The sequence below is a fragment of the Danio rerio genome, chromosome 21 (assembly GCF_052040795.2).
Source record: "Danio rerio strain M-AB ecotype USA chromosome 21, GRCz13ab, whole genome shotgun sequence".
NCBI classification, from domain to species: Eukaryota; Metazoa; Chordata; class Actinopteri; order Cypriniformes; family Danionidae; genus Danio; species Danio rerio.
Genome location: NC_141041.1, coordinates 44,900,030 through 44,924,017, shown reverse-complemented (window position 1 = coordinate 44,924,017; position 23,988 = coordinate 44,900,030). Strand labels below are relative to the sequence as shown.

The 23,988-nt window shown below is 33.4% G+C and overlaps 1 protein-coding gene across 2 annotated transcripts in view; it reads left to right on the top strand.

The window, feature by feature from the left end:
• The window catches only part of slc13a5a (solute carrier family 13 member 5a), a 32,843-nt gene that overhangs the window by 4,276 nt on the left and 4,579 nt on the right, over positions 1–23,988 (top strand). Inside the window, exons 3-10 of one of the 2 annotated variants that reach the window (XM_087299639.1) lie at positions 711–847; positions 929–1,128; positions 3,908–4,091; positions 4,193–4,315; positions 11,116–11,328; positions 13,952–14,058; positions 18,078–18,199; positions 20,475–20,636. In XM_087299639.1, the coding sequence (XP_087155765.1) occupies positions 711–847; positions 929–1,128; positions 3,908–4,091; positions 4,193–4,315; positions 11,116–11,328; positions 13,952–14,058; positions 18,078–18,199; positions 20,475–20,636 (1,248 nt within the window). 2 annotated transcript variants of the gene reach the window in all.

Genomic DNA, 23,988 nt, shown 5'->3' with positions numbered 1-23,988 from the left:
AAGGGAATAGTTTACTAAAAAAATAAAATTTTCCTTTTAACTTGACTTTTTCTTTCAAACAAACACAGTAGTTTTACATTTTATCCTGGCTCTTCCAAGCTGTATAAATGTGTTGAATGCTGACTTTTATTCTGAATCTTTCAAAAGCAAAGAAATTATCACTTTAAATTATAATCTCCACTCAGCCAAATGCACTTCATGCGCGACTGAAGTACCTACAGTATGACGCCTCCTTTTTAAAATCATACAATTTCATACGACTGAACCCGTACGAATGCATGCGAATTAGCCATTAAACTGGCAAAATGAAAAATACTTTCATTTTCTCTTGAGATCAGGCTGGTATAAACAGTTGCATTACAAAATCTTTTCCTTTTAAAAGACATTTGCTAACCCCCTGGTGGTTACTTTTAAGATAGATTTATTTACGTTTGGAAGCTTCAAAATAAAAGCCACTAAACAACATCATTATACAGCATGGAAGAACCAGGCTAAAATGTTGACTGTGTTTGTCTGACAGAAAAAAAGGTCATATACACAAAGAATGACTTGGCAGTGAGTAAGTTATGGGGTAAATTAAATTTTTGAGTGAACTATTCCCTTAAATCTTTGTTGGTTTGCTAGAAATGGCCACGAGAATAAACAAGTATATCTCAAAACAACTCAAAGTATACATCTGATTTATCCTGTGTACTGTATATTATGTACAGGTATGTATGCAGTACCTGAAGGACACTAACATGCTGTTTCTGGGTGGCCTGATGGTGGCCGTGGCTGTCGAACACTGGAATCTGCACAAGCGGATCGCCCTGCGGGTGCTGCTCATTGTGGGGGTTCGACCAGCTCTGTAAGCATTTAAGAATTCATTAAGAAGCTTCTTGAACAGCATTTATACTGTTTGACAAAGAGCTCTTTTGCGATACTGCAGGTTAATGTTGGGCTTCATGGGTGTAACAGCTTTCCTCTCCATGTGGATCAGTAACACGGCCACAACAGCCATGATGGTGCCCATCGTTCAGGCAGTTCTCGAGCAGCTCAACAACACAGCACAACAAGAACAAAGCTCCATTCCTGAGACTGAGGAAAAGAGCACTGAGAAACAGCCTGAGAGCCCGGGTGAGGAAAAAGGTCTGATGGAAGATTTCACTCATTAGATATAGAGTAGTCTTAATATGTGCATGTGTAAGTAAATAGTAAAGATTGTATGCACATTTATTAGTGTTTCTAACAGGTGAAACTATGATTTTTTTCCCTCATACTTTTTAAGTATTTTTAATTTTTGTAATTTAATTACATAGTTTTACTTAATTTTAGTTTTGATCATTTAGATTTTGACTATTTTAAGATATATATATATGGGCGAGGCAGTGGCGCAGTAGGTAGTGTCGGTAGTAGGTAGTGTAGTGCTGTCGCCTCAGCAAGAAAGTCGCTGGGTTGCTGGTTCGAACCTCGGCTCAGTTGGCATTTCTGTGTGGAGTTTGCATGTTCTCCCTGCCTTCGTGTGGGTTTCCTCCGGGTGCTTCGGTTTCCCCCACAGTCCAAAGACATGCGGTACATGTGAATTGGGTAGGCTAAATTGTCCGTAGTGTATGAGTGTGTGTGTGTGAATGTGTGGATGTTTCCCAGAGATGGGTTGCAGCTGGATAAGTTGGCGGTTTATTCCGCTGTGGCGACCCTGGTTTAATAAAGGGACTAAGCCGACAAGAAAATGAATGAATATATATATATATATATATATATATATATATATATATATATATATATATATATATATATATATATATATATATATATATATATACACACACACACACACACACACACACACACACATATATATATATATAGTTGCAGTTAGAATTATTAGTCCCCCCTTAGATTTTTTTTTCTTTTTTATATATATCGCAAATTATGTTTCACAGGGCAAGGACATCTTCAAAGTATGTCTGATAAAATTTTTTTCTTCTGGAGAAAGTCTTATTTGCTTTATTTCGGCTAGAAAAAAAGAAGTTATTAATTTTTTAAACACTAATTTAAGGTCAAAATTATTAGCCCTTTTAAGCTATTTTCCCCCCCGATAGTCTACAGAACAAACCATCGTTATACAATACCTTGCCTAATTACCTTAACCTGCCTATTAGCCCAATTAACCTAGTTAAGCCTTTAAATGTCACTTTAAGCTGTATAGAAGTGTCTTGAAAAATATCTAGTCAAATATTACTTACTGTCATCATGGCAAAGATAAAATTAATCAGTTATTTGAAATGAGTTATTAAAACTATTATGTTTAGAAATGTGCTGAAAAAATCTGCTCTCCGTTAAACAGAATTTGGGGAAAAAATAAGCAGTGGGTCTCATAATTCAGGGGGCTTCAACTGTATATTTTTATTCATTGTTCTTTATTTTTACCAAATAAATTAAGGGTAATTTTTTTTCTAGGTGTGTAATAACTTTTTAGCCTTTTTATAAGCACAGTTCATTTCTGTTAAAACCTATTTTAATTAATATTTTTTTCCTACTCATGTTTATAATTTTATTTCAGTTTTATTTATCATTTCTTATTTAATTCTATGTCTTTTTTTAGAGTTAGTTATTGTTTAGTTCTGAAATTGCTACTTTTAATACGTTTTTCATGACTTTATTTATTAATTTAGTAAATAATTTATTTATTGATTAGTTAATATTTTAGGGCTGCCAAAGTACAAATCTTTAATCTCATGACATTTATCAACATGGTTTAGTGCAGGGGTGCTTAACCCTGTTCCTGGATATCTACCTTTCAGCAGATTTCAGTTGCAACCCATATCATACACACCTGCCTGTAATTATCAAGTGCAGTTCAGGTAGTAATGGGCTATATGCACACAGAATTTTAATTTTCTGTCACGCAATAATGTTAAAGTATGTTTTAAAACTATTTCTAAACTATTTGTCACAGAAAGCTGATGTAGATTGTGTTGTGTTATGAATGGGTTATATGCACAGAAGTGTTGTTCAGCCACTCAAATCTTCCAGCGATAGATTGATGTGACTATTTTCAGTTTCAAAAAGGACCTTTTACACAACCGATAATGTAGATTTTATTTAATTTAAATACAAAACACAAGTAAATAGCACTATTGATTTATATTCACATCACATTGGTTCGTTTTTGAACAATGACGACCTGTGACGCGCTCTCTATACACCTCTATATTACTCTGAATATTCGTTCCGAAACAGCATGCAAGTATGGCTTAGTAATAAGTGTAATTCCTGTGCCAAGCACTAGTTGCTTTAGCTCAACACATAAAAAGAGGGTTCTGCTGTCATCTTTAAGGTGAGCGCACTCATGTTTCAGGAGGCTTGGCTTTGGACAGAGGAGGGACTGTGGTTCAGAGATTTATGCTAACCGGTTAGCATTGTGGCAGATCACCTACAGCACCTTTAAGGCTATTTAACTGAATATATTGTAATTGCATTACAACATCCATGCTGTAAAAGGAACCTTATGAAATTTAAAATAGTCACATTAAGCTTTCACAAGAAGTTTATCATTGGCTTTAAAACTCTAGCTGGGCATAGAGGCCACTAACTGGTTCATGTGTGTTTTATCAGGGTTGGAGCTGAACTCTGTATGAAGGTAGATCCCCAGGAAAAGAGTTGAGCAGACCTGTTCCAGTGTAATTCCTGTCTAATAACACTTGCATTTGTTACGCAGAAGAGTTGTAAAGCTTTAAAATTAAAATAAAAACAAATAGATCCATGTGCCAACCAACTAAAATGAAAAACTTGAAATAAATTGTGCCTATTTTATTTATTTTTTATTTTCCTTTATTTTTCTTTCAGTCAGTGAAAATGATTTGATTTGTTTTTTTATTAATAGAGCCTAAAACAACCTAGAGTATGTATATTATATTGTACACAGTGGTACTGAATGGCGACAACTTCTCAATGGAGTCAGACCCTGAAGAACATTCACGAGAAGCAGAGGAAAGGCTGAAGATGTCTAAAGGCCTGACCCTGTGCGTGTGTTATGCCGCCAGCATCGGCGGCACAGCCACACTCACAGGCACTGGCCCAAACCTCGTTCTTATGGGACAGATGAGCCAGTAGGTACCTTGCAGTTTTTATCTTAACGACACCATATTACAGTCCAACCTTGTGCTTATCAACTATTAGCATTTTAAATCAACATTTGCTTGTCCTACAGACTGTTCCCGGACAACCCTGACATCATTAACTTTGCGTCATGGTTTGGATTTGCCTTTCCAAACATGATCATCATGCTCACGCTGGCCTGGCTGTGGCTACAGATCGTGTTTCTGGGAATAAAGTGAGCTTCCTTTCATTCACTCTCAACAACATCATATGCATGATCATTTCTGGTATGAAAATGAAAAATGAAAAAGGGATCAATAAGATTTTAAAATGCTTTTAAATAAAGCCTTTTCTGCTCTCCAGGGCATTGGTTTGATCCTAAATACAGTAAAAAATAAATGAATTAATAAATAGACAAATAATAATTAACATTATTACGAATTAAATAAAAGGTTCTTTTTAGTGAATAGAGTTTAACATTTAATTGAAACAAGCTGAATTTTCGATATCAATACTCACAGTCTTTAGTGTTACAAGATTCTTTAGATTCTTTATTATAATAAACTGATTTGCTGTTATGATAAATTACTATTGGTACTCAATCCATCACTAAAAAGCGATTAGTTACTTTACTTAAAAACCTAGTAAACCTGTTGCCTTTAAAGCGACTAGTTGACTTTACTTTAATCAGGTGAGTAAACATGTAACTTGGAACTGTTTAGTTGCCTTAAATTAATTTTATAATTTTTATATATAATTTTTTTAATTAAGCGCATAGTTCAATTACTTAATCATTTTAAGCCAACAGGTTTACTCACTCAACTAATATATTTTACAGTGTTACTAATGATCCTTATATTTATAATTATCAGTTATATATTTATAATTATCAGTTAAATATATATTTTTCCTGCTTCATATTTTGGTAGAAACAATTTTCCACCTTTGAGATATATATATATATATATATATATATATATATATATATATATATATATATATACATATACATATATATACATATATATATATATATATATATATATATATATATATATATATATATATATATATATTTCCCAAATTATGTTCAGCATGTCTGATAATATTTTTCTTCAAGAAAAAGTCTTGTTTGTTTTATTTCAGCTAGAATAAAAGCAGTTTTTAATTTTTTAAACACCATTTTAAGGTCAAAATTATTAGCCCCTTTAAGCTATTTTTTTCATTAGTCTACACTGTTAGACCTTACCAGGGTTTTTTACAGTAGAATACTGGCAACACTGTTGCCAGCTACTCACTGTAAAAGTTTGGTTACAGTAAGTAACTGTAACTGAACCATTACAGTGAGTGGCTGGCAACAGCGTTGCCAGTATTCTACTGTAACTAAACCATTACAGTGAGTGGCTGGCAACAGTGTTGCCAGTTATTTACTGTAACTGAACCGATACAGTGAGTAGCTGGCAACAGTGTTGCCAGTTAATTACTGTAATAGAGCAGCAGTGGTAACTAACTGGAAATTGTGCACAGTTAATTACTGTACTGTAGTGTTACAAATCACAGCATTATACTGCATACACATTAATAGTATGTCATATATAGTTATTGTAGTGTTACTAAAATTAATCAGTATTCTTAGCTGTTATTTAAAATAGAAGGCATAACATTTTTTCAGACAAGTTTATTTTATTGTTTTGGCACCAAACAAATAAATAAAAGAAAATGTTTAACAAAATTAAGAAATCAGCAGATATAAATATTGTCTTGCATATTACAGGTCTGTACAGTAAGACTGCGGTCACACTAATGTTTGAGCATGCAAAATTCTGTCATACTGCACTGCGAAGTGGAATTAAACAAAGCGAGGAGTGGAGTTAAACAAAATAATTAGAGATTGAAAAAGCAAGCCAGAGAGGTAATGTTTTGATCTTTGATTGGTCTCAAACAATCACATGATGTGATTTCGCATTCAGCGTTCTCCAAGCTTGAACTTTCCAATGCTGCAAATTATGAAATTTGTCGCATGAGCAATCATTCCAGTCTGCAGTACTCACATGTGTATGAATGGAAGTCTATAGGAAGAAAAGTGCAGTGTGACCGGGACTTTAAGCTGTAACTCTAATTAAACACACCTGATCAAACTAATTAAGGCTTGTTAGAATTCTACAGGTAATGTTGAAGTAGGGTGGGTACTAAACTCTGTTCTGCAGATTTCAGTTGCTACCCATATCAAACACACCTGCCTGTAATTATCACGTGGTGTTCAGGTCCTAATTAATTGGTTCAGGTGTGTTTTATATGGATAGCAACTGAAATCTGCAGGAAGGTAGATCTCCAGGAACAGGATTGAGAACCCCTGGTATTAGCAATACTTTTAAAGCAACTGCCAACATTTATCACAATCACATATCCAATAAACACACATACACAAAGTGCTGCAGTGAAATGTGTTACTCTCTCCTCAATGCTGACCATGCAAAAAAAAAAAAAAAAAAAACTAAACAGCAAAAAACACAAAATAATTATTTTAAATTTTAAAGTTTTAAATAAATAAAAACTGTGTCAACTCTCAATAAAAAGTTTGAAATAATAGTAGAAAACAAAAATAAAGTTGGCAACACTGAAAAACCAAAGGATCCAATCTTTTATTGTTATAATTATCTCATGACAACAAACTTTTTATTGTTTTTAATATAAATTCATAGGTTGAAGCACTGCTCTGAAAAATACTTAGCAACAAACTCACAACCTGGGACCGGACAGTGGAGCTTTTGTGTGTGGATGGCTATGTGTATCATGTTTTTGTGATTCCCTGTGATGATGTGCACATGTTACCTTACAGAGATGATGAAATTTAATTTTGGCTTAGTTGCCAGAAAGATACAAACAACTGTTAGCATCTGTACATTATGGCAGTATGCAATATCCAATAAATACATATACTGTACTTAAACAAAAGTAATGTAAGAAGTTATATGAGGAGAGGCTAACTAGCTAACAATGTAGCTTTCAAGTACACAGTTCAAGATAACAACAATATAACTTAAAACACAGCCTTAATTTAGAAACCTTCAAAAACATTTGAACACATTTTACTTACTCATTGTAGATTCTTATTTAAAGCCTAAAACATATCAGACTCTACATCTCAATTGATGGACATAGCAGAGAGCACACTCAGCAGTAAACAAATCAAACACCTGGCTCCCTTAAAGGGCCGGCATTTTCTGAAAACTCTTTCTAACACCTTTGTGTTTAGAATTAGACGGACAGCCTGTGGGAGTGTGTGGTGATGCCTAAATCATTGTTTTTTACAGTTATTTACTGCACAATCTACAGAGTAACAGTGCATTTATACTAATTAAACACACCTGATCAAACTAAATCTAAAGGTAGTGTGCTGAAGCAGGGCTGGAACTAAATTCTGCTGGGCTGCGGCCCTTCAGGAGTTTGACATCCCTGGTACATAGCATATTTTCAAAGAAACTGCCTACATTTATCACAATCATGTACATATCATTGAATAAAAACAATAAAAATATAAAAACTTCATCCAAAGCAAAAAAATAAATAAATAAATAATAATAATAATAAATAATCTGATCCACATGTTGTTCCAAACCTGTAGTAATAAAAATAAATTAATAAATAAAATAACCTGATTAATACATTTATTTAGGAAAGCCTTTATACTATACTGTTAATGCCACTTTTACCTACTTCATTTGAAGTTTTCCAGACAAATTAATTGAGTCTATGCAAAAATGTATGTACGTGCTGTTTAAGATATTTTTTAAATAACACATTTTTACTAGTTATTTAGCAAAACTTGCTAATTTACTAGCTTAACTATAGGCTAAACTAGGCAAATTAGATTAATTATAGAAAAGTAAACAAAGTTATAAAAATGATTGTGATAATTTGGTTGCTCTGTGTGAATATTTTTGCCTTTAAATGCATCTCGTCGATATCTTTACCTTTTAATTACCTCTGTGACATTGACATTGGTTGACTCCTGATACTCAATGTTAAAAACATAAAAGGAACCAAAGAAAACACAAAGATGGCTGCAGAGAAATTTAGCTTATCATTAATGCATTGTCTCAATTTCTCCTCAATACTGACCATACACATACCAAAACTGAACAGTATATATATATATATATATATATATATATATATATATATATATATATATATATATATATATATATATATATATATATATAGCAACATAAAGCATCAGGGTATATGGGGTAATAATGGTTGAGCAGTAATTTACCATTTATTATCACAGTAACTATCTGTAATGGGTACATAAAGTAAATTACTATAATTTATTCTTTGCACTACAAAATTTCATACAAATCCTGCTCCTTTTACAGTAAAATACTGTTTCCTTTTATTACAGCAAAACACTGGCTATTTTACAGTTATTTACTGCATAATCTACAGTAAGGGTTTACAGTGTACAGAACAAACCGTTGTTATACAATAACTTGCCAAAATAACCCTAACCTGCCTAATTAACCTAGTTAAACCTTTAAATGTCAATTTAAGTTGTATAAAGGTTTCTTGAAAAATATCTAATAAAATATAATTAGTAATTTATTAGAGATGAATTATTAAAACTATTATGTTTAGAAATGTGTTGAAATAATCTTCTCTCTGTTAAACAGAAATTGGTACCAGTTTATTTAGGACATGATTTTTACCATGGGAAACCAAAATGTACCTTTGGTATTTAGATAGAGTATTGTACCTTTATCAATGGTACAAATCTGATCCATGAAGCTACTTCCACAGTGACAAGAAACTTTGTACCTTAAGTGTCCAAAATGCTTACCAAATATTTATTTAAAATGCCTTAAATGTTTAGTTCACAACACCTATAGTTTTATGTTTTACCAGTTGTTTAGTAATATTGTATTATATAACTTAAAAAGGAATGTTTACAAGCTTTTTTAAACATATTTAAATGATGATTCTTGTTTTAATATGGAAATTACAGTTGAAGTCAGAATTATTAGCCCCCCTAAATTATTAGACCGCTTGTTTATTTTTTCCCCAATTTATGTTTAACGAAGAGACGATTTTTTCAACACATTTCTAAACATAATAATTTTAGTAACTAATTTCTAATAACTGATTTATTTTATCTTTACCATGATGACAGTAAATAATATTTGACTGGATGATTTTCAAGAGACCTCTACACAGCTTAAGGTGACATTTAAAGGCTTAACTAGGTTAATTAAGTTAACTAGGCAGGTTAGGGTAATTAGGCAAGTTATTGTATAACAGTGGTTTGTTCTGTAGATTATCGAGAAGAAAATATAGCTTAAAGGGGCTAACAGTTTTGTCGCTAAAATGGTTCATAAATAATTTAAAACAAATATGTATTTCTCCAGAAGAAAAAATATTATCAGACATATTGTGAAAATTTCCTTGCTCTGTTAAACATAATTTGGAAAATATTTAAAAAAGAAGAAAAAAAATCGAAGGGGGCTAATAATTCTGACTTCAACTGTGTTTATAAAATCATTTTGCCTGTCCAGTAATATTTATTTTCATAGATATTGTAATAAAGGAGTTGTCCAACACTTTTGTACCTTTTACCTGAGAACAATTGTGTATCTTCATTTCAGTTGTACCAGAAAAGGCACAGAACAGTATCATACGAGGTCTTATCTGTATCATATAAGGTCAAATTTTTACAAAGGTACAAAACTGTTTCTCAAGGAACATTATTTGAACCACTGTGTACCTTTTTTTTTTCTCTGAGAGTCTACATAGTGCATCAAAATGTTTATATTTTAACTCTTGAACAATTTAGTATGTCCTTGATAAATAAATCTTATTTATTTGAACTTTTCAATGGTGCAGTATCAGAGATTCCATGAACAGCTTAACAGTTTTCAGCATTGATAATATTAATAAATGATGATAAATAAACAGTAATAAATGTTTTTTTTTCTGACTAATTAAGTGACACTTAAGACTGACGTAATGATTCTGTTAATATCAGACAAATAAATATATTTTGAGACTACATTCAATATGTAAACATCTATTTCAGATTGTAATACATTTGAAGAGTTTAGATGCAAAAACCTCTATATGCCATTTAATATTTTCTTCTAAAATTAACATTTTTCTCTTTCTCCTGTGTGTGGACTTAGTAATTTTATGTTTATAGTGACAACTAGGTTCTTTTCATTGCCTTTAAAGGTAAATAACTGAACATAAACATAGGAGACTAAGAGAAATACTCATTTAAGGAGGATATTTCAGATGACATTTAGAGGTTTTTGCATTTCTTCAAATGTATTACAATCTGAAATAGACGTTTACATATTGAATGTAGTCTCAAAACTAATGTATTTGTCTGATATAAACGCACTCATTACTCTAGTCTTAAGTGTCACTTAATTATTTTAAAATTTTTAAATGTTACAGTTTTTACTGAAATTTTGATCAAACATTTAAACATGAAAAAAAAAACGTATGAAACTGTTTAATTCTCACTCACTCTTTCAATATTCTAAGGCTTGGTCCTTGATTTATCAGGGGTTGCCACAGTGGAATGAACCGCCAATTAAAAAGTTTTTTTTATTAAATAAAAAAAACTATTTAAAAATGCTTTGCTTTAAACTATAAATGAAGGATTTTTTTAATAGAATAAATATAATTAAAAACATTTTTCACATTTTATCTTGTATTTTATTTGTAGTTTTTTATAGTTTCTTTACAAACGTCCTATTTTTACTGTTTTTTGAGCAAAGAAATGCAGCTTGGTGAGCAGTAGGCATCTTGTAAAACATGCAGTGCTCCACAAAATTCATTAATGCTCAAATGTAATGTTTTTACAAACTAAAGTGAATTGAAAACAAATAAGTTGTCCCAAAAAATCTCAAGAATTGTGTTGTTTCCACTCATTTTAAATATTTTGAACAGGCAGCAAACATTTGAGCATAATACTCGCAAACACTTTTGACTTCTAGTGTATTATGCTTATGCCATTATGTAATTTAACAGCTTTAAAAAGACATGGGGCTGTGGGACGGTGAAGACGGAGAAGGAGATCGCGGCCTATAATGTGATTAAAGAGGAGCACCGCAGTCTCGGCCCTATGACCTTTGGGGAGCTGAGTGTCCTTGCCCTCTTCATCCTCCTGGTGGTGCTTTGGTTCACTCGTGATCCAGGCTTCGTGGACGGCTGGGCGACACGCTTCTTCAATGCTGACAAAGAGTAAGAATGAAAACACTCACATTAGTAAGATGCAGAGACTCTTTTAGTAGTGTTTACTGCAATGATGTAAGGCAAGCTTCATTATTGTTTCTACTGTTGGTGTTGTAATGTGGATATCAAAGATGGTTTGTTGGTGCTTGTTGAGGAAAGGTTTGCTAAATCTTTGTTGGCCATTCTTACAATCTGACAGATGATGAAACACTAATTCTTAAAGAAGTTAATAATAAGATGCTAAAAAAGTAATTTAGAACACCTTAAAATGGAACCATCCATAACAGTATGCAGAATTTTAAAAAATAATTAATAATTTATACGTTGAATTATACACTTAAAAATACTAACAACTGTAAATAAAGCATACATTAGTTGAATAAATGCAATACATTTTTTTTTACTTAAAGAAATTTACTTTTGATCCTACATTTTATTAGCAGATTTAAAATTGAAATTATTCCTGCCATTTTTGTCAGTGTGATTAGCCAAAAGCAAATAAAAAAAAAATAAAGTGTATGAAAAGATGGATGGATGGATGGATAAATGAGGTCAATGCTAAAATTTAGAGGTTGAGCACCATCATGGTAACAGACATATATTTAAAATCATGCGATAAACAAAAGCTATTTACATAAATATTAACAAAACATTTGACATGTCACACAGTGAGCTTTGGAAAGTTTTTTCCTCACTGTAAACTATAATTAGACTTATTTTTCACTTTCAAAAACTATAAATGTCACAGTATTTAAGCATAATTTTGAACAGTATTTATTTATTTATTTTATTATTTTGTTTTAACCATAAATAAAAAGAATGTTTGCCATTACGATCTCAGCAACACTTTACAATAAGGTATCATTACTTAACAAGATAAAACACATTATATAAAGCTTTTTATTTTAAATAAAAAAAATCAACCTTTGAATTTAATAATGTATTTGTAAATAATATTTAATAAAACAAACTAATATGAATAGCAAGCAAGAGCTGTAAATCAATAAACACTAACCCTGTTTGTTAGGGTTTGGGTTAAGGTGCACTCTCAGACAAAATGGTACAAACCCTTTTCACTGAGGCAGGACCTTTTTATGGAACAGAATTGTACCTTAAGACAAAGAAACTAATTTGTACCATTGCAGTTTGTAGCTTTAAGGACATGATTTCTACCATGGGAAACCAAAATGTACCTTTGGTTTTTTAAGCATGCAGATACAATATTGTACCTTCATCAAAGATACAAATCTGATCCATGAAGGTACCCCCACAGTGACAAGACACTTTGTACCTTAACAGTGTCAAATGTGTTCCTTCAAGAACTATTTAAAGACCTTTTGCTATATTCAAAATGTGTTGATTAATTTTTAGTTAGTATAAAACATCAGATACATTTAAAAACAAATTTCTTTTTTCCATTGACAATAATGGATAAAACATACTTTAACATCAATCAAAAGATCTAACACTTTTCACAAAAACATTACAGAAATACATTCTCCCATGTACAATATTAAACATTTATTTCCTCCAATTTTCACACAACACCTTTGTAGTCACCTAAAAGTTCATTTAATTTACTTAATTTTAAAATAGAAATAGAATTATGCAAAAGTATTGTAACCAGATATGCACAGTGTTTGATTACTTTTACAATACTAAAATGTCAGCATGAACACTTTGCATATGCAGAACTTTTGCCAGCTTATAAGTGTAGTGGAAAGCAAACACCAAAAGGTGTGGATATCAATAATGAAATAACGATAGTTTTGTTTTATCTGTTTTTTTTGTATTACATAATTTAATAATTAATGTTTATGATTTTCTTCTAACATGCTTTTAAATGATGTTTTAGTATGGAAATTATTCGTAAAATTATTTTGCCTTTCCAGTAATATTTATTTTCATAGATATTGTGACAAAGGAGCTGTCCAACACTTTTGTACCTTTTACATGAGAACAGTTACATCCCTTCTTTTCAATTGTACCATAAAAGGTACAGAACAGTATCATACGAGGTCTTTTCTGTGCTAAATAAGGTACAACTTAAACAGATGTAAACTGTTCCTTAAGAAGCATTATTTGTACCACTGTGTACCTTTTTTTCTGAGAGTGTGGAGTTTTAATTGATATTAAATTATTTTTGTTTATTAAAATCTCACTTTGAACGAAGAGAAAACATTAATAAGTGGAATATGACCTGAACACTGGAAAAGTGACTGAATCTTTGCTTAACACAAACAGCGTGTTCTCCTGTTATCAGCTATGGCATGTTGCTTTATTTGTAGGTCAAATGTCCAGCAAAAAATGTGAATGGAGTTTCCCCACGTGCAAACAGCATTTGTGTACATTTCCTGATCACAGTCACAAGAAAAGAGATTGAGGATTTAAAACTAAAAACACTGCAATTCTCTCTAGGTGAAAGGTCTAAACTAAAAAGGAACAGAACAAAAAGCAAAAATCTTTAACTTTACCAGAGAGTCCATATCAGACTATACAAACTGTATCTTCTCTGTGTCATAACATATAAAGTAACAGCAATGCATCTCTGTTTTATGAACACGTCAAGTAAAAATGAACTAATTGTTGTTTCCTTTAACCATTTCCATTTTGGATTTACATGTATGTGCAGGTTTGTGACAGATGCCACGGTTGCAGTGTTTGTGGCTGCGCTGCTCTTTGTCTTTCCCTCTAAACCACCACGATTGTGCTTCTGGAGAACAGAGAGTTTCGACACAGGTCAGTCAGACACCTGCCTTGCTAACATCCCATTACAGAAAGAGTACATCATGCTTTTAACTGTTTCCTTTTCTTACTTGACTCAACTAAACACAGTTTATTTATAAAGCATTTTCAACCCCAAAGTGCTGTAGAAAAAAAAGAAAACAATAAATTGAAGAAAACAGAAAAAAAAAACAAATGACAGAGACTATACTTGCACATGTTAAAGTATGTGCAGTAATAAACTTATTAAAGCACACTGAACAGATAAGGTAATTTCAGATCCTTTTACATTTAAGGCAACAACGCAAGGAGCGACTGATCATTCGAACATTAGAAGGAATCTACTAGGCTTATGCCTAGTTCAGACTGCGTGATTTTAGCCCTGATTTTGGTTCGCCGACAGGTTTTGAGAAATCGCCGACAAATGCCTGAAATCACAGGCAAATCGCTGCTCTTGCACGTGAGTGACAATCACACAGCATGAACTATCAAAGACGCGATCTGAGAGAATCGCCGATGAGTCGCCGATGCCTGTGAGATATTTGGCGTGCTAAATATCTGGAGCTGTCGGCGATTCAAATCATACCGTGTGAATTGAGTTTTGACTGAAAATAACATCAGCGATCGCCTACAGCCAATGAGAGAGCGGCATTCACTTGTGTGTGCGAGTGTGTATACCAGCTGCAGGCCAGCGGGAGGCTGGGGGAGAAGTTAAAAGCGCTCATTTTCGGTTTATTTGAACCCACGAAATGGAGGAAAAACTAGTGGAGGTGTGACAGGACTCAGGAGCAACCGTGTCTGTTTGACGTTTCATACAGAAAGAAATTAGTTTATCATCAACTTAAGTTGAGGAGAAATGGCTAATTCCCTTTAAACCCAGGTGAGCAAACATGCACATTTTCTACCCCATTAAAGGCTTCTTTCTCATTATGTAGTTAATAACAAAAGATATACTACGTGTTTTTGGCTGTGAGATGTAGTTTGGACGAAGTTGTCGGCGATTCTTCCTATAGTAAAGTCATGCAATGTGAAACCCCCTGTCGCCCATCCATCTTGCAGTGTAAACAAAGCAGCGACGAAACGCTAGCCCAGATAGTCAAGCAGTGTGAAAACATCTGTGACACGACTACTTTGAAAATCATGCAGTCTGAACTCGGCATTACAATAACTAATCAAATCAACAACATAAGCACTATAGGTCATGAAGAGCCTTAAAACACACAACACCTTTTGATGAAGTTTGTATTGTATGGGTAACCAGTACACATTAATTAGCACCAAAGCAGTATGCTCTCGCTTCTTAGTTCCTGTTAAAGGTTCCACAGTAGAGTTCTGAACAAGTTGCAGATGGGAGAGAGAGGCCTGACTCATACCCACATTCAACACATTACAGTAGTCCAATCAAGATGACACAAAAGCATAATCAACCTTCTTCTTTAGGTATTGACCTAAGGTGAAAAGATATTCTTAACGACATCACTGTCTGATGGTCAAATTTAAGGTTAGAGTCAAAGATGACACCAAAGTTTTTCACATTAATATTATTATTATTATTATTATTATTATCATTATTATTATAATTATAATTATTATTATTATTATTATTATTATTATTATTATTATAGGAAGCTTCCCCAGACACATAGTCACATAGACCCCTAGCACACCTGGTTGCCAAACAACATGACTTCTGTCTTATCCTCATTCAGTTGAAAAAAAAATTATTTGCTGACTAATACCTTACCTCAGAACTCAAGGTCAAGACGATTCAGTGGTAAATAGATTTAAGAAATGTGCATTATGCACACTAAATGTCTCAAAAATAAAACCCAAGGTAAGTTTTTAAATGGGAAACAAAATTGGACCCAAAATAGAACCCTGGGGAACCCCACATACAAGAGGAGCAAAAGTGAAAGAAAAATCTTCTAGACAAACTGAAAAGGTTTTTTTTATTTATTTATTTTAATAAGAAGCCTTAAATGCCAACCTGGTCCTTGAGTCATGCACTGAGAATGCCATGGTTGACCATATCAAAAACCACAATAAGAACCCTCTATAGACACTCTGAAAAGGTCCTATTTTTTAAAATAAGAATCCCTGAATGCCAACCTGGAGGGCGAAGCAGTGGCGCAGTAGGTACTGTAGTGCTGTCGCCTCACAGCAAGAAGGTCGCTGGTTCGAGCCTCGGCTCAGTTGGCGTTTCTGTGTGGAATTTGCATGTTCTCCCTGCGTGGGTTTCCTCCGGGTGCTCCGGTTTCCCCCGCAGGTCAAAGACATGCAGTACAGGTGAGTTGGGTAGGCTAAATTGTCCGTAGTGTAAGAGTGTGTGAATGTGTGTGCGGATGGAAGGGCATCCGCTGCATAAAATCTTGCTGGAAAAGTTGGCGGTTCACTCCACTGTGGCGACCACGGATTAATAAAGGGACTAAGCCAACAAGAAAATTAATTAAATAAATGAATGAATGCCAACCTGGTCCTCGAGTCATACAAGCGGAATGTCATGGCCAACCACATCAAAAACCCCAGTAAGCTGCTTTGACACAATCTACATTGTAAAAGCCCTATAGAAATAAAGATAGTAAAGTAAGACAACAAAGCATCTAGAATCAATGCATGGTTTCCGCTACATTCATTCTTCCATGGTGGGGCGCCACGCCAAAATTCATCCCGCCATGGCTACATTACAGCTTCTCATTCAAAACATCTTTTTTTTTTTTTAATAGCGGGTAATAATCGCACCAAAACATATTAAAGGGTAAGTGATTTATAATAGCGCAAACTTTTCTGTAACCGTAGTAGTGCTGTGTGTCATTTGTTTACCCTTTAAGGTGACGTGCTGACTGACTGACTGACAATCTGACAGGTGCGTGAGGCCAGCAAACACAACGTATAGCCGTTTCACTTTACTTCAGAACGCATTAATGCTACTCTGTAGGACTATTGGAGACATTCATAAATATTCCTAGCAAATCTAATAAATGCTGGAGACATACTCGTTACATAAACGCACTAAATCGCACCCAGCAGCGTTTGTTTGAGGGCGCACAAGAAGATCTGCGCGCTCTTGAAGCGGCTAATATTTGAGGGGGCGTGCAAGAAGTTTTGAGCACAAGCAGGGGAAATCTGCGTGCAAGCACAGAGATTAGCATTAACTTTTGTTTACTCTTTATAAATGATTTTTGAACAGATATTTCTTAAAGGGATAGTTCAAGCAAAAAGTACAATTCTGCCATCATTTACTCATTTTCCACTTGTTTCAAGCCTGGTTGTGTTTCTTTTTGTCTGCTAAACACAAAAGGAAGATATAATGAAGAATGTTCTTTAATCTTATTACAGATATCAATGGCACCCTTTTTCAAACATTCTTCAAAATATTTTACGTTCAACAAGAAGGAGAGATTGATAAAAGCTTTGAACCACTTTAGTTTAATTAATGGTGAGGAAAATTCCATTTTTAGTGAACAATCCTTTAAAAGTAAAATTTGGGTATGGAATTAAGTTGCATTTGCTTAAGTTATTTAACAATGACGTTGTTTGTTGAATAATTTTTACCTTTAAGTTTTGAAGTTATTTCATTGTTATTTATTCGTTCATTTTCTTGTCGGCTTAGTCCCTTTATCAATCCGGGGTCGCCACAGCGGAATGAACTGCCAACTTATCCAGCATGTTTTTACGCAGCGGATGCCCTTCTAACTGCCACCCATCTCTGGGAAACATCCACACACACTCAAACACTACAGGCAATTTAGCCTACCCAATTCACCTGTACCGCATGTCTTTGGACTGTAGGGGAAAGCGGAGCACATAGAGGAAACCCACACGAACACAGGGAGAACATGCAAACTCCAAACAGAAACTCCAACTGAGCCCAGGTTAAAACCAGCGTCCCAGCGACCTTCTTGCTGTGAGGCGACAGCACTACCTACTGCGCCACTGCTTCGCCCTATTTCATTGTTATCTTTATTTGTTTTGTTTTTATTTATTGTCTTTGATAAACGAAGAATGATCATACATTTGACTGTGGTCTGTATCAGTGCCCCAGCAAGAAAGTGGCCCGACTCCAGCTTTGCTGACATGGAAAGTGACACAGAAGAAGATGCCATGGAGTATTATACTGCTGCTGGGAGGAGGCTTTGCCCTGGCTAAGGGCAGTGAGGTACAAACAGTGCTTTTCAACATGTGTTCAACTTGTTTATGTGGTTTACGAAGACACAAATTTGTATAATGACATAGGTATGTGGTTACTAAAATTTCCCAAGCATACACTGTAAAAAAAAAAATTAATTTACTGTACTGTACTTGTTATTTACTGTAAATTTATTTTTTTTAGTTAAACCAAATGAACTTTTTTAGTCATTTCAACTAATATCAACCAAACCGACAAAAAAATTAAGCTAAACTTTTTTATAAATAATAATAAAAAACTGTTTAACTTATCAAAATCAGGTCAAGCAACTTAAAAATGTTTGTTGCTCTGGCTTTTTGTCATCACATTTTTAATAGTTCAGCTAAATCAGTCAATTTTGATGTTTGGATATGTTTGGTCCCCATGAGGAAAACAACTCATAGAAGATGCAGAATCCAGTATTTTGAAAATGTAAAAATGCTGATTGCTTTCTGTGAAGCTTGGGTTTGGGGGTAGGGTTGTAGTAGGGCAATAGAATGTACAGTTTGCACAGTATAAAAATCATTACATCTATGGGAATTCCCCATTAAAGATACATTTAAAAGTGTGAACAACCTAGTTGTACTTTATTAAAGTGTTTTTGCAGGCATGCCTTGCATCCTCTATTTCAGAATGCTTAAAAATCATACTTCACAGGGACATTTAACATTCAAATTTAGTCAAGTTTCCCGTGAGTGTTGGGTTGAGGGGTAGCGGTGGGTTTAAGTTCATATAACAAGCAATCAATTTTTACAGTTTAAAATTCATTACACCAATAAAAAATCTTAATTAACCATATACAAGTGTGGATTAAGTTCTGGTGACTGTTTGAGTTTAGTGAACTTTTTCTGACGTTCTTCCAGTTTAGTTGAAGCGGTTTGAATGAAGTTTGCTGTTCTTAGCTGTCAGGAGTGTAAAGAGCGTCCTCTTTTTTTTTTCTTCTTCTTCTTCTTCTTCTGTAGTTCATCTGATTCAAGGTTTTACATGTTGTTGTGTGTTCAGAAATTCTCTACTGCTGATGTTGTAACTAACAAGGTTTTCTGAGTCACTGTTGTCTTTTTATCAGCTGAACTGGTCTGGTCATTCTCTTCTGACCTCTGGCATCAACAAAGCATTTTCACACACAGAAATGCTGCTCACAGGATATTTTCTCTTTTTCAGATAATTCTTTGTAAACCCTAGAGATTATGTGTGAAAATACCAGTAGATCAGCAGTTTCTGAAATACTCATATCATACCTATTGACACCAACGAGCATGTCATGTTTAAAGTTACTTAAATATATATATTTTTTTACCTCATTCTGATTCTTGGTTTGATTTTGAAATTAAATGACATTAAGAACACTCTACATTTCCAGGAAAAATGCAAATTTTACAACTCCCCTAGAGTTAAACAGTTAGGTTTTACCATATTTTAAAATATTTAGCAAATCTGACAGGAGATCTTTTAGCTTAGCTTAGCATAAATCATTGAATCGAATGAGACCATTAGCCTCTTACTCAAAAAATAACAAATATTTTTAAACTTTTTTTATATTTATTTATTTATAGCTTGACTCTTTTGTTGTTACATCATGTACTAAAAACTACGGAGAATGAAAAGTTGCTATTTTGTATGTCAATAGCTAGGAACTATTTAAGCTAAGCTAACCCTGAGATTCCTATTTGAAACTCTAGAAGACTTGTAAAATGAGTGTTTCTTTAACAAGCAGTTGAGTTGAACAGGTATACCTAATAAAGTGACCAAGTAACAGAAATGTAAGCACATCCTAGGATTCTCAAAGGCAGGTGCTCGATCAAAAACAAATACAGTGGCAAAAGGTCAAAAGGAAATCGGCACACTGCCCCTTTAGCTCTCAAAAACTTTTAATGTGGCAATGTTCGACTTACATGGTCTTAGGTTAACCTGATGAAGACCATGTACTGTAGGTCAAAATGTTTTCACGTTAACAAAAGTTGAGAGCTTAAGTGTGCTGATTTTCTTTTGACCTTATACCTAATAAAGTAGGCTATTTATTGTAAACCTATCAAAAATTTTATATATATATATATATATATATATATATATATATATATATATATATATATATATATATATATTATGGGATAGTTTTTGGTCAAATTGCCATAGAGAGTTGCTAAACAGTGAACACATGATACTTAAAAGCAAGCACGCAAGAAAGGCTTAGGATAAACTGCAGCTCTTTAATAAATACTACTCCAAAGGTCAGCTTTGCAGTTCTTTTTTTATTCTCCGTTTTCAGATCTCAGGATTGTCCAAGTGGCTTGGAGATCAGATGTCTCCTCTTCAAAGCATTCCTCCATGGGCAATAGCTATTGTCATATGTTTAATGATCGCAACCTTCACTGAATGCACCAGTAATGTGGCCACAGCTACATTATTTCTGCCTATACTGGCATCTATGGTATGTAAATCTCTGACACATCATCACCTTAGAATTATAAGGTTCTATCTGACAAATCTGTCAAAATTAAGTTATTGACATATTCTTAATAAATGACAACTTATTTATATTATGGGATGTTTTTTTATAAGTTGTTTACATTTTAAGACTTTTATTTTAAATAAACAAATGTTACACACATATTGTTTACTATGGAATGCAAACACTTTGAAGCTCAACATCACGAAATCATTCAGAACGCAAATAGAACCTTATTATTCCAAGGTGACGACATGGCATGATCATTTTAACAAATCAAGCATTTTAATAAATTGTACAGAATTCAAACCGTCAGACACTAGTGTCCCTACAGTATATGATTATTTATTTGTATCATGTTGTATATTTTTAACTGTTTAATTTAGCTTTTTGGTAACATTTAGAATAACTATCCATTATAACTAGTTAATAGTCCATTAATAGTTAGTTAATGGGTTATAAATGACTTGTTAAATGAAAGTTAAAAGTTTGTTAATTATTTATAACTGTTCCTTATAGATAGCCAACAGATAACATATAATCTGTTAGTTAACAAGTTATAAATGACTTGTTAACTGTATTTTAAGGATTTATAAATTTAACTAATAAATTAGTAATAGATCATGAACAAGCTGTTAGTAAATTACTTAATAAAGGCTTGATAAGTATCAGTTAATAATTTATATACGTTATTGGGACGTTATTCTAAAGTTGCAGCTATTCTTCAGTTATTAACTGTTAGTAAATGAGGAATAGTTGCAACTTTAGAATAACGTCCCAATAACATAATTAAGCTAATAATTAACACTTAACTAATATGTTAACTCACACTTTACAGATCAGTTGTTCATAGTTTGTTAACCGTCTACTAATACCGGTGAAACTTTGTGGAACAGCAAATGGATGGAACAAGTTCAAGCTACAGAAATTTGATGTGATATTTAAAGTATAACATTTTTGTACCTTAACCTTGTTCCACTCATAAGCTTTTGTGTGCTGTATTTTACCAAAGAAACTCCACAGATGAAATGTTAAACATTGTGAGTCATAACATGGCAGAACAGCAGTATACAACAGAATACAAACCTATGAGGTTTGGGCACTTTTTTTTTTTTCTACAAAGTTCTACAAAGTTTCACTGGTGTTATTAGATGGTAAAGAAACTATGAACAACTGATCTGAGTTTGAGTTAATATATTAATTAAGTGTTAGTTATTGGCTTATGTGTGCTATTGGGACGTTATTCTAAAGTTGCAACTATTCCTCATTTACTAACAGTTAATAACTGAAGAATAGCTGCAACTTTAGAATAACGTCCCAATAACGTATACAAATTATTAACTGATACTTAACAAGTCTTTAGTAAGTAATTTACTAACAGTTTGTTTGTGATCTATTACTGATTTATTAGGTATAGTTATAAATCATTAAAATACAGTTAACAAGTCATTTATAACTTGTTAACTAACAGCTTGTAAGTTATTTATTGGCTATCTATAAGGCACAGTTATAAATAATTAACAAACTTCTAACTTTTATTTAACAAGTCATTTATAACTCATTAACTAACAGTTTTAATGGACTATTAACTAGTTATAACAGATAGTTATTCTAAAGTGTTACCAGCTTTTTTAAGGTTAGAATTTGAATTTCGACAAACATTCTGCACTCAAATAATTACATTTGCTGCTTGCACAAGCTACTTATTTAAAATAAGTTTAAACAACACAATTCTTAAGTTTTCAGGGGGACAGCTTAATTGTTTTATGTTCAATCCACTTGCATTTGTAAAAAAAAAAAACATTAAGGAAACTTAATTGATTTGTTTTCGGACAACATGAAGGAATTGTGTGGAACCCAGCATTTTTTTAGAGCGTGCTTAAAGTTTTGGACCTAACTGTTTATTCATTGGACAAATGAATTTAACATTTTTGTTTATTATTAATTAATTCACAGGGTATGGTGGCTCAGTGATTAGCACTTTCACCTCACAGCATGAAGATTGCTGGTTCGAGTCTGGCTGGGCCAGTTGGCATTTCTGTGTGGAGTTCGTATTTTCTCCTCGTGTTTGCACGAGTTTCCTCATGGTGCTCCGGTTTCCTCCAGAGTCCAAACACATGCACAATAGTTGTATTGAATAGACTAAATTTCCCCTAGTGTATGAGCGTGTGAATGTGAGAGTGTATGGGTGTTTCACAGTACTGGGTTGCAGCTTTAAGGGTGTAAAACATATGCTGGAATAGTTGACGGTTCATTCCACTGTGGTGATCACTGATAAATAAGGGATTAAGCCAAAAGAAAATGAATGAATTCAGTATATGTGGTGTTGAATGTTTATTATTATAATTTATTATCATTATTATCATTCATCAACATGATTTAATGTGCTTTAGTAATAGCTTTTTTAGACGTAAAAACTTTTTTCCCTCTTTAAAAGGAAATGGAAAAAGCATTTGTTCATCTGTCACATATTTTATGAGACACAAACAAGCAAGTTGCATAATAGTTTTGTAAGTACAGACTCTTCCTCCATGAATCTCTTGGAGGGTCTCTGGCTGTGCGGTTGGCACATTCTGCCCTCTTCTCATGAATCAGCCTCTGCTGTGAATGGAGGGATTTGTAGGGCTAAAGCTGAAGTGGCTCATATGGAGATGTGCTATTGTTGTTTTGTTGAGAAAAAAAAAAGAGAGGAAGAATGAGGAAAAAGCGGCCATTGGGGGAGGGGGGCTTTTAACTTTACTCGCTCATTCATTAGTAGCTGAAAGCAGATACACAGACGCTGTAATGAGTGCTAGTGTTGTTCAATCCTGCTTCTGTGTTACCTGGAACACAACTGAGGTTTGAGGACAGAGCCAGATCACCGCGCAACGGAGAAGATTTTGTGGAGTTTTGAATGTTCATAATGAAGTTACACCTGGATTAATTCCAAAATGAACTGCAAAAACACTCGAATTTATGCAGATAGTCGGTTTTGCAAGCTTCTGTTTCATAAATACAGTAGTTTATATTAAATAATAGCTAACACTTTACTTGAGGGGGTGTTTATAAGACAATTTTGAGATATTTCTCATACTCATTCATTCATTCAATTTCCTTTGGCTTAGCTCATTTATTCATCATGGATTGCCACAGAGGAATGAACTGCTAACTTATCCAGCATGTTTTATGAGAAACAACTATACATTCTCACATTCACACACTACGGCCAATTAAGTTTATTCAATTCATCTGTACCGCATGTATTTGAACTGTAGGGGAAACCAGAGCACCCGGAGGAAACCCACGCCAACATGGGGCGAACATGCAAACTCCATACAGAAATGCCAACTGGTCC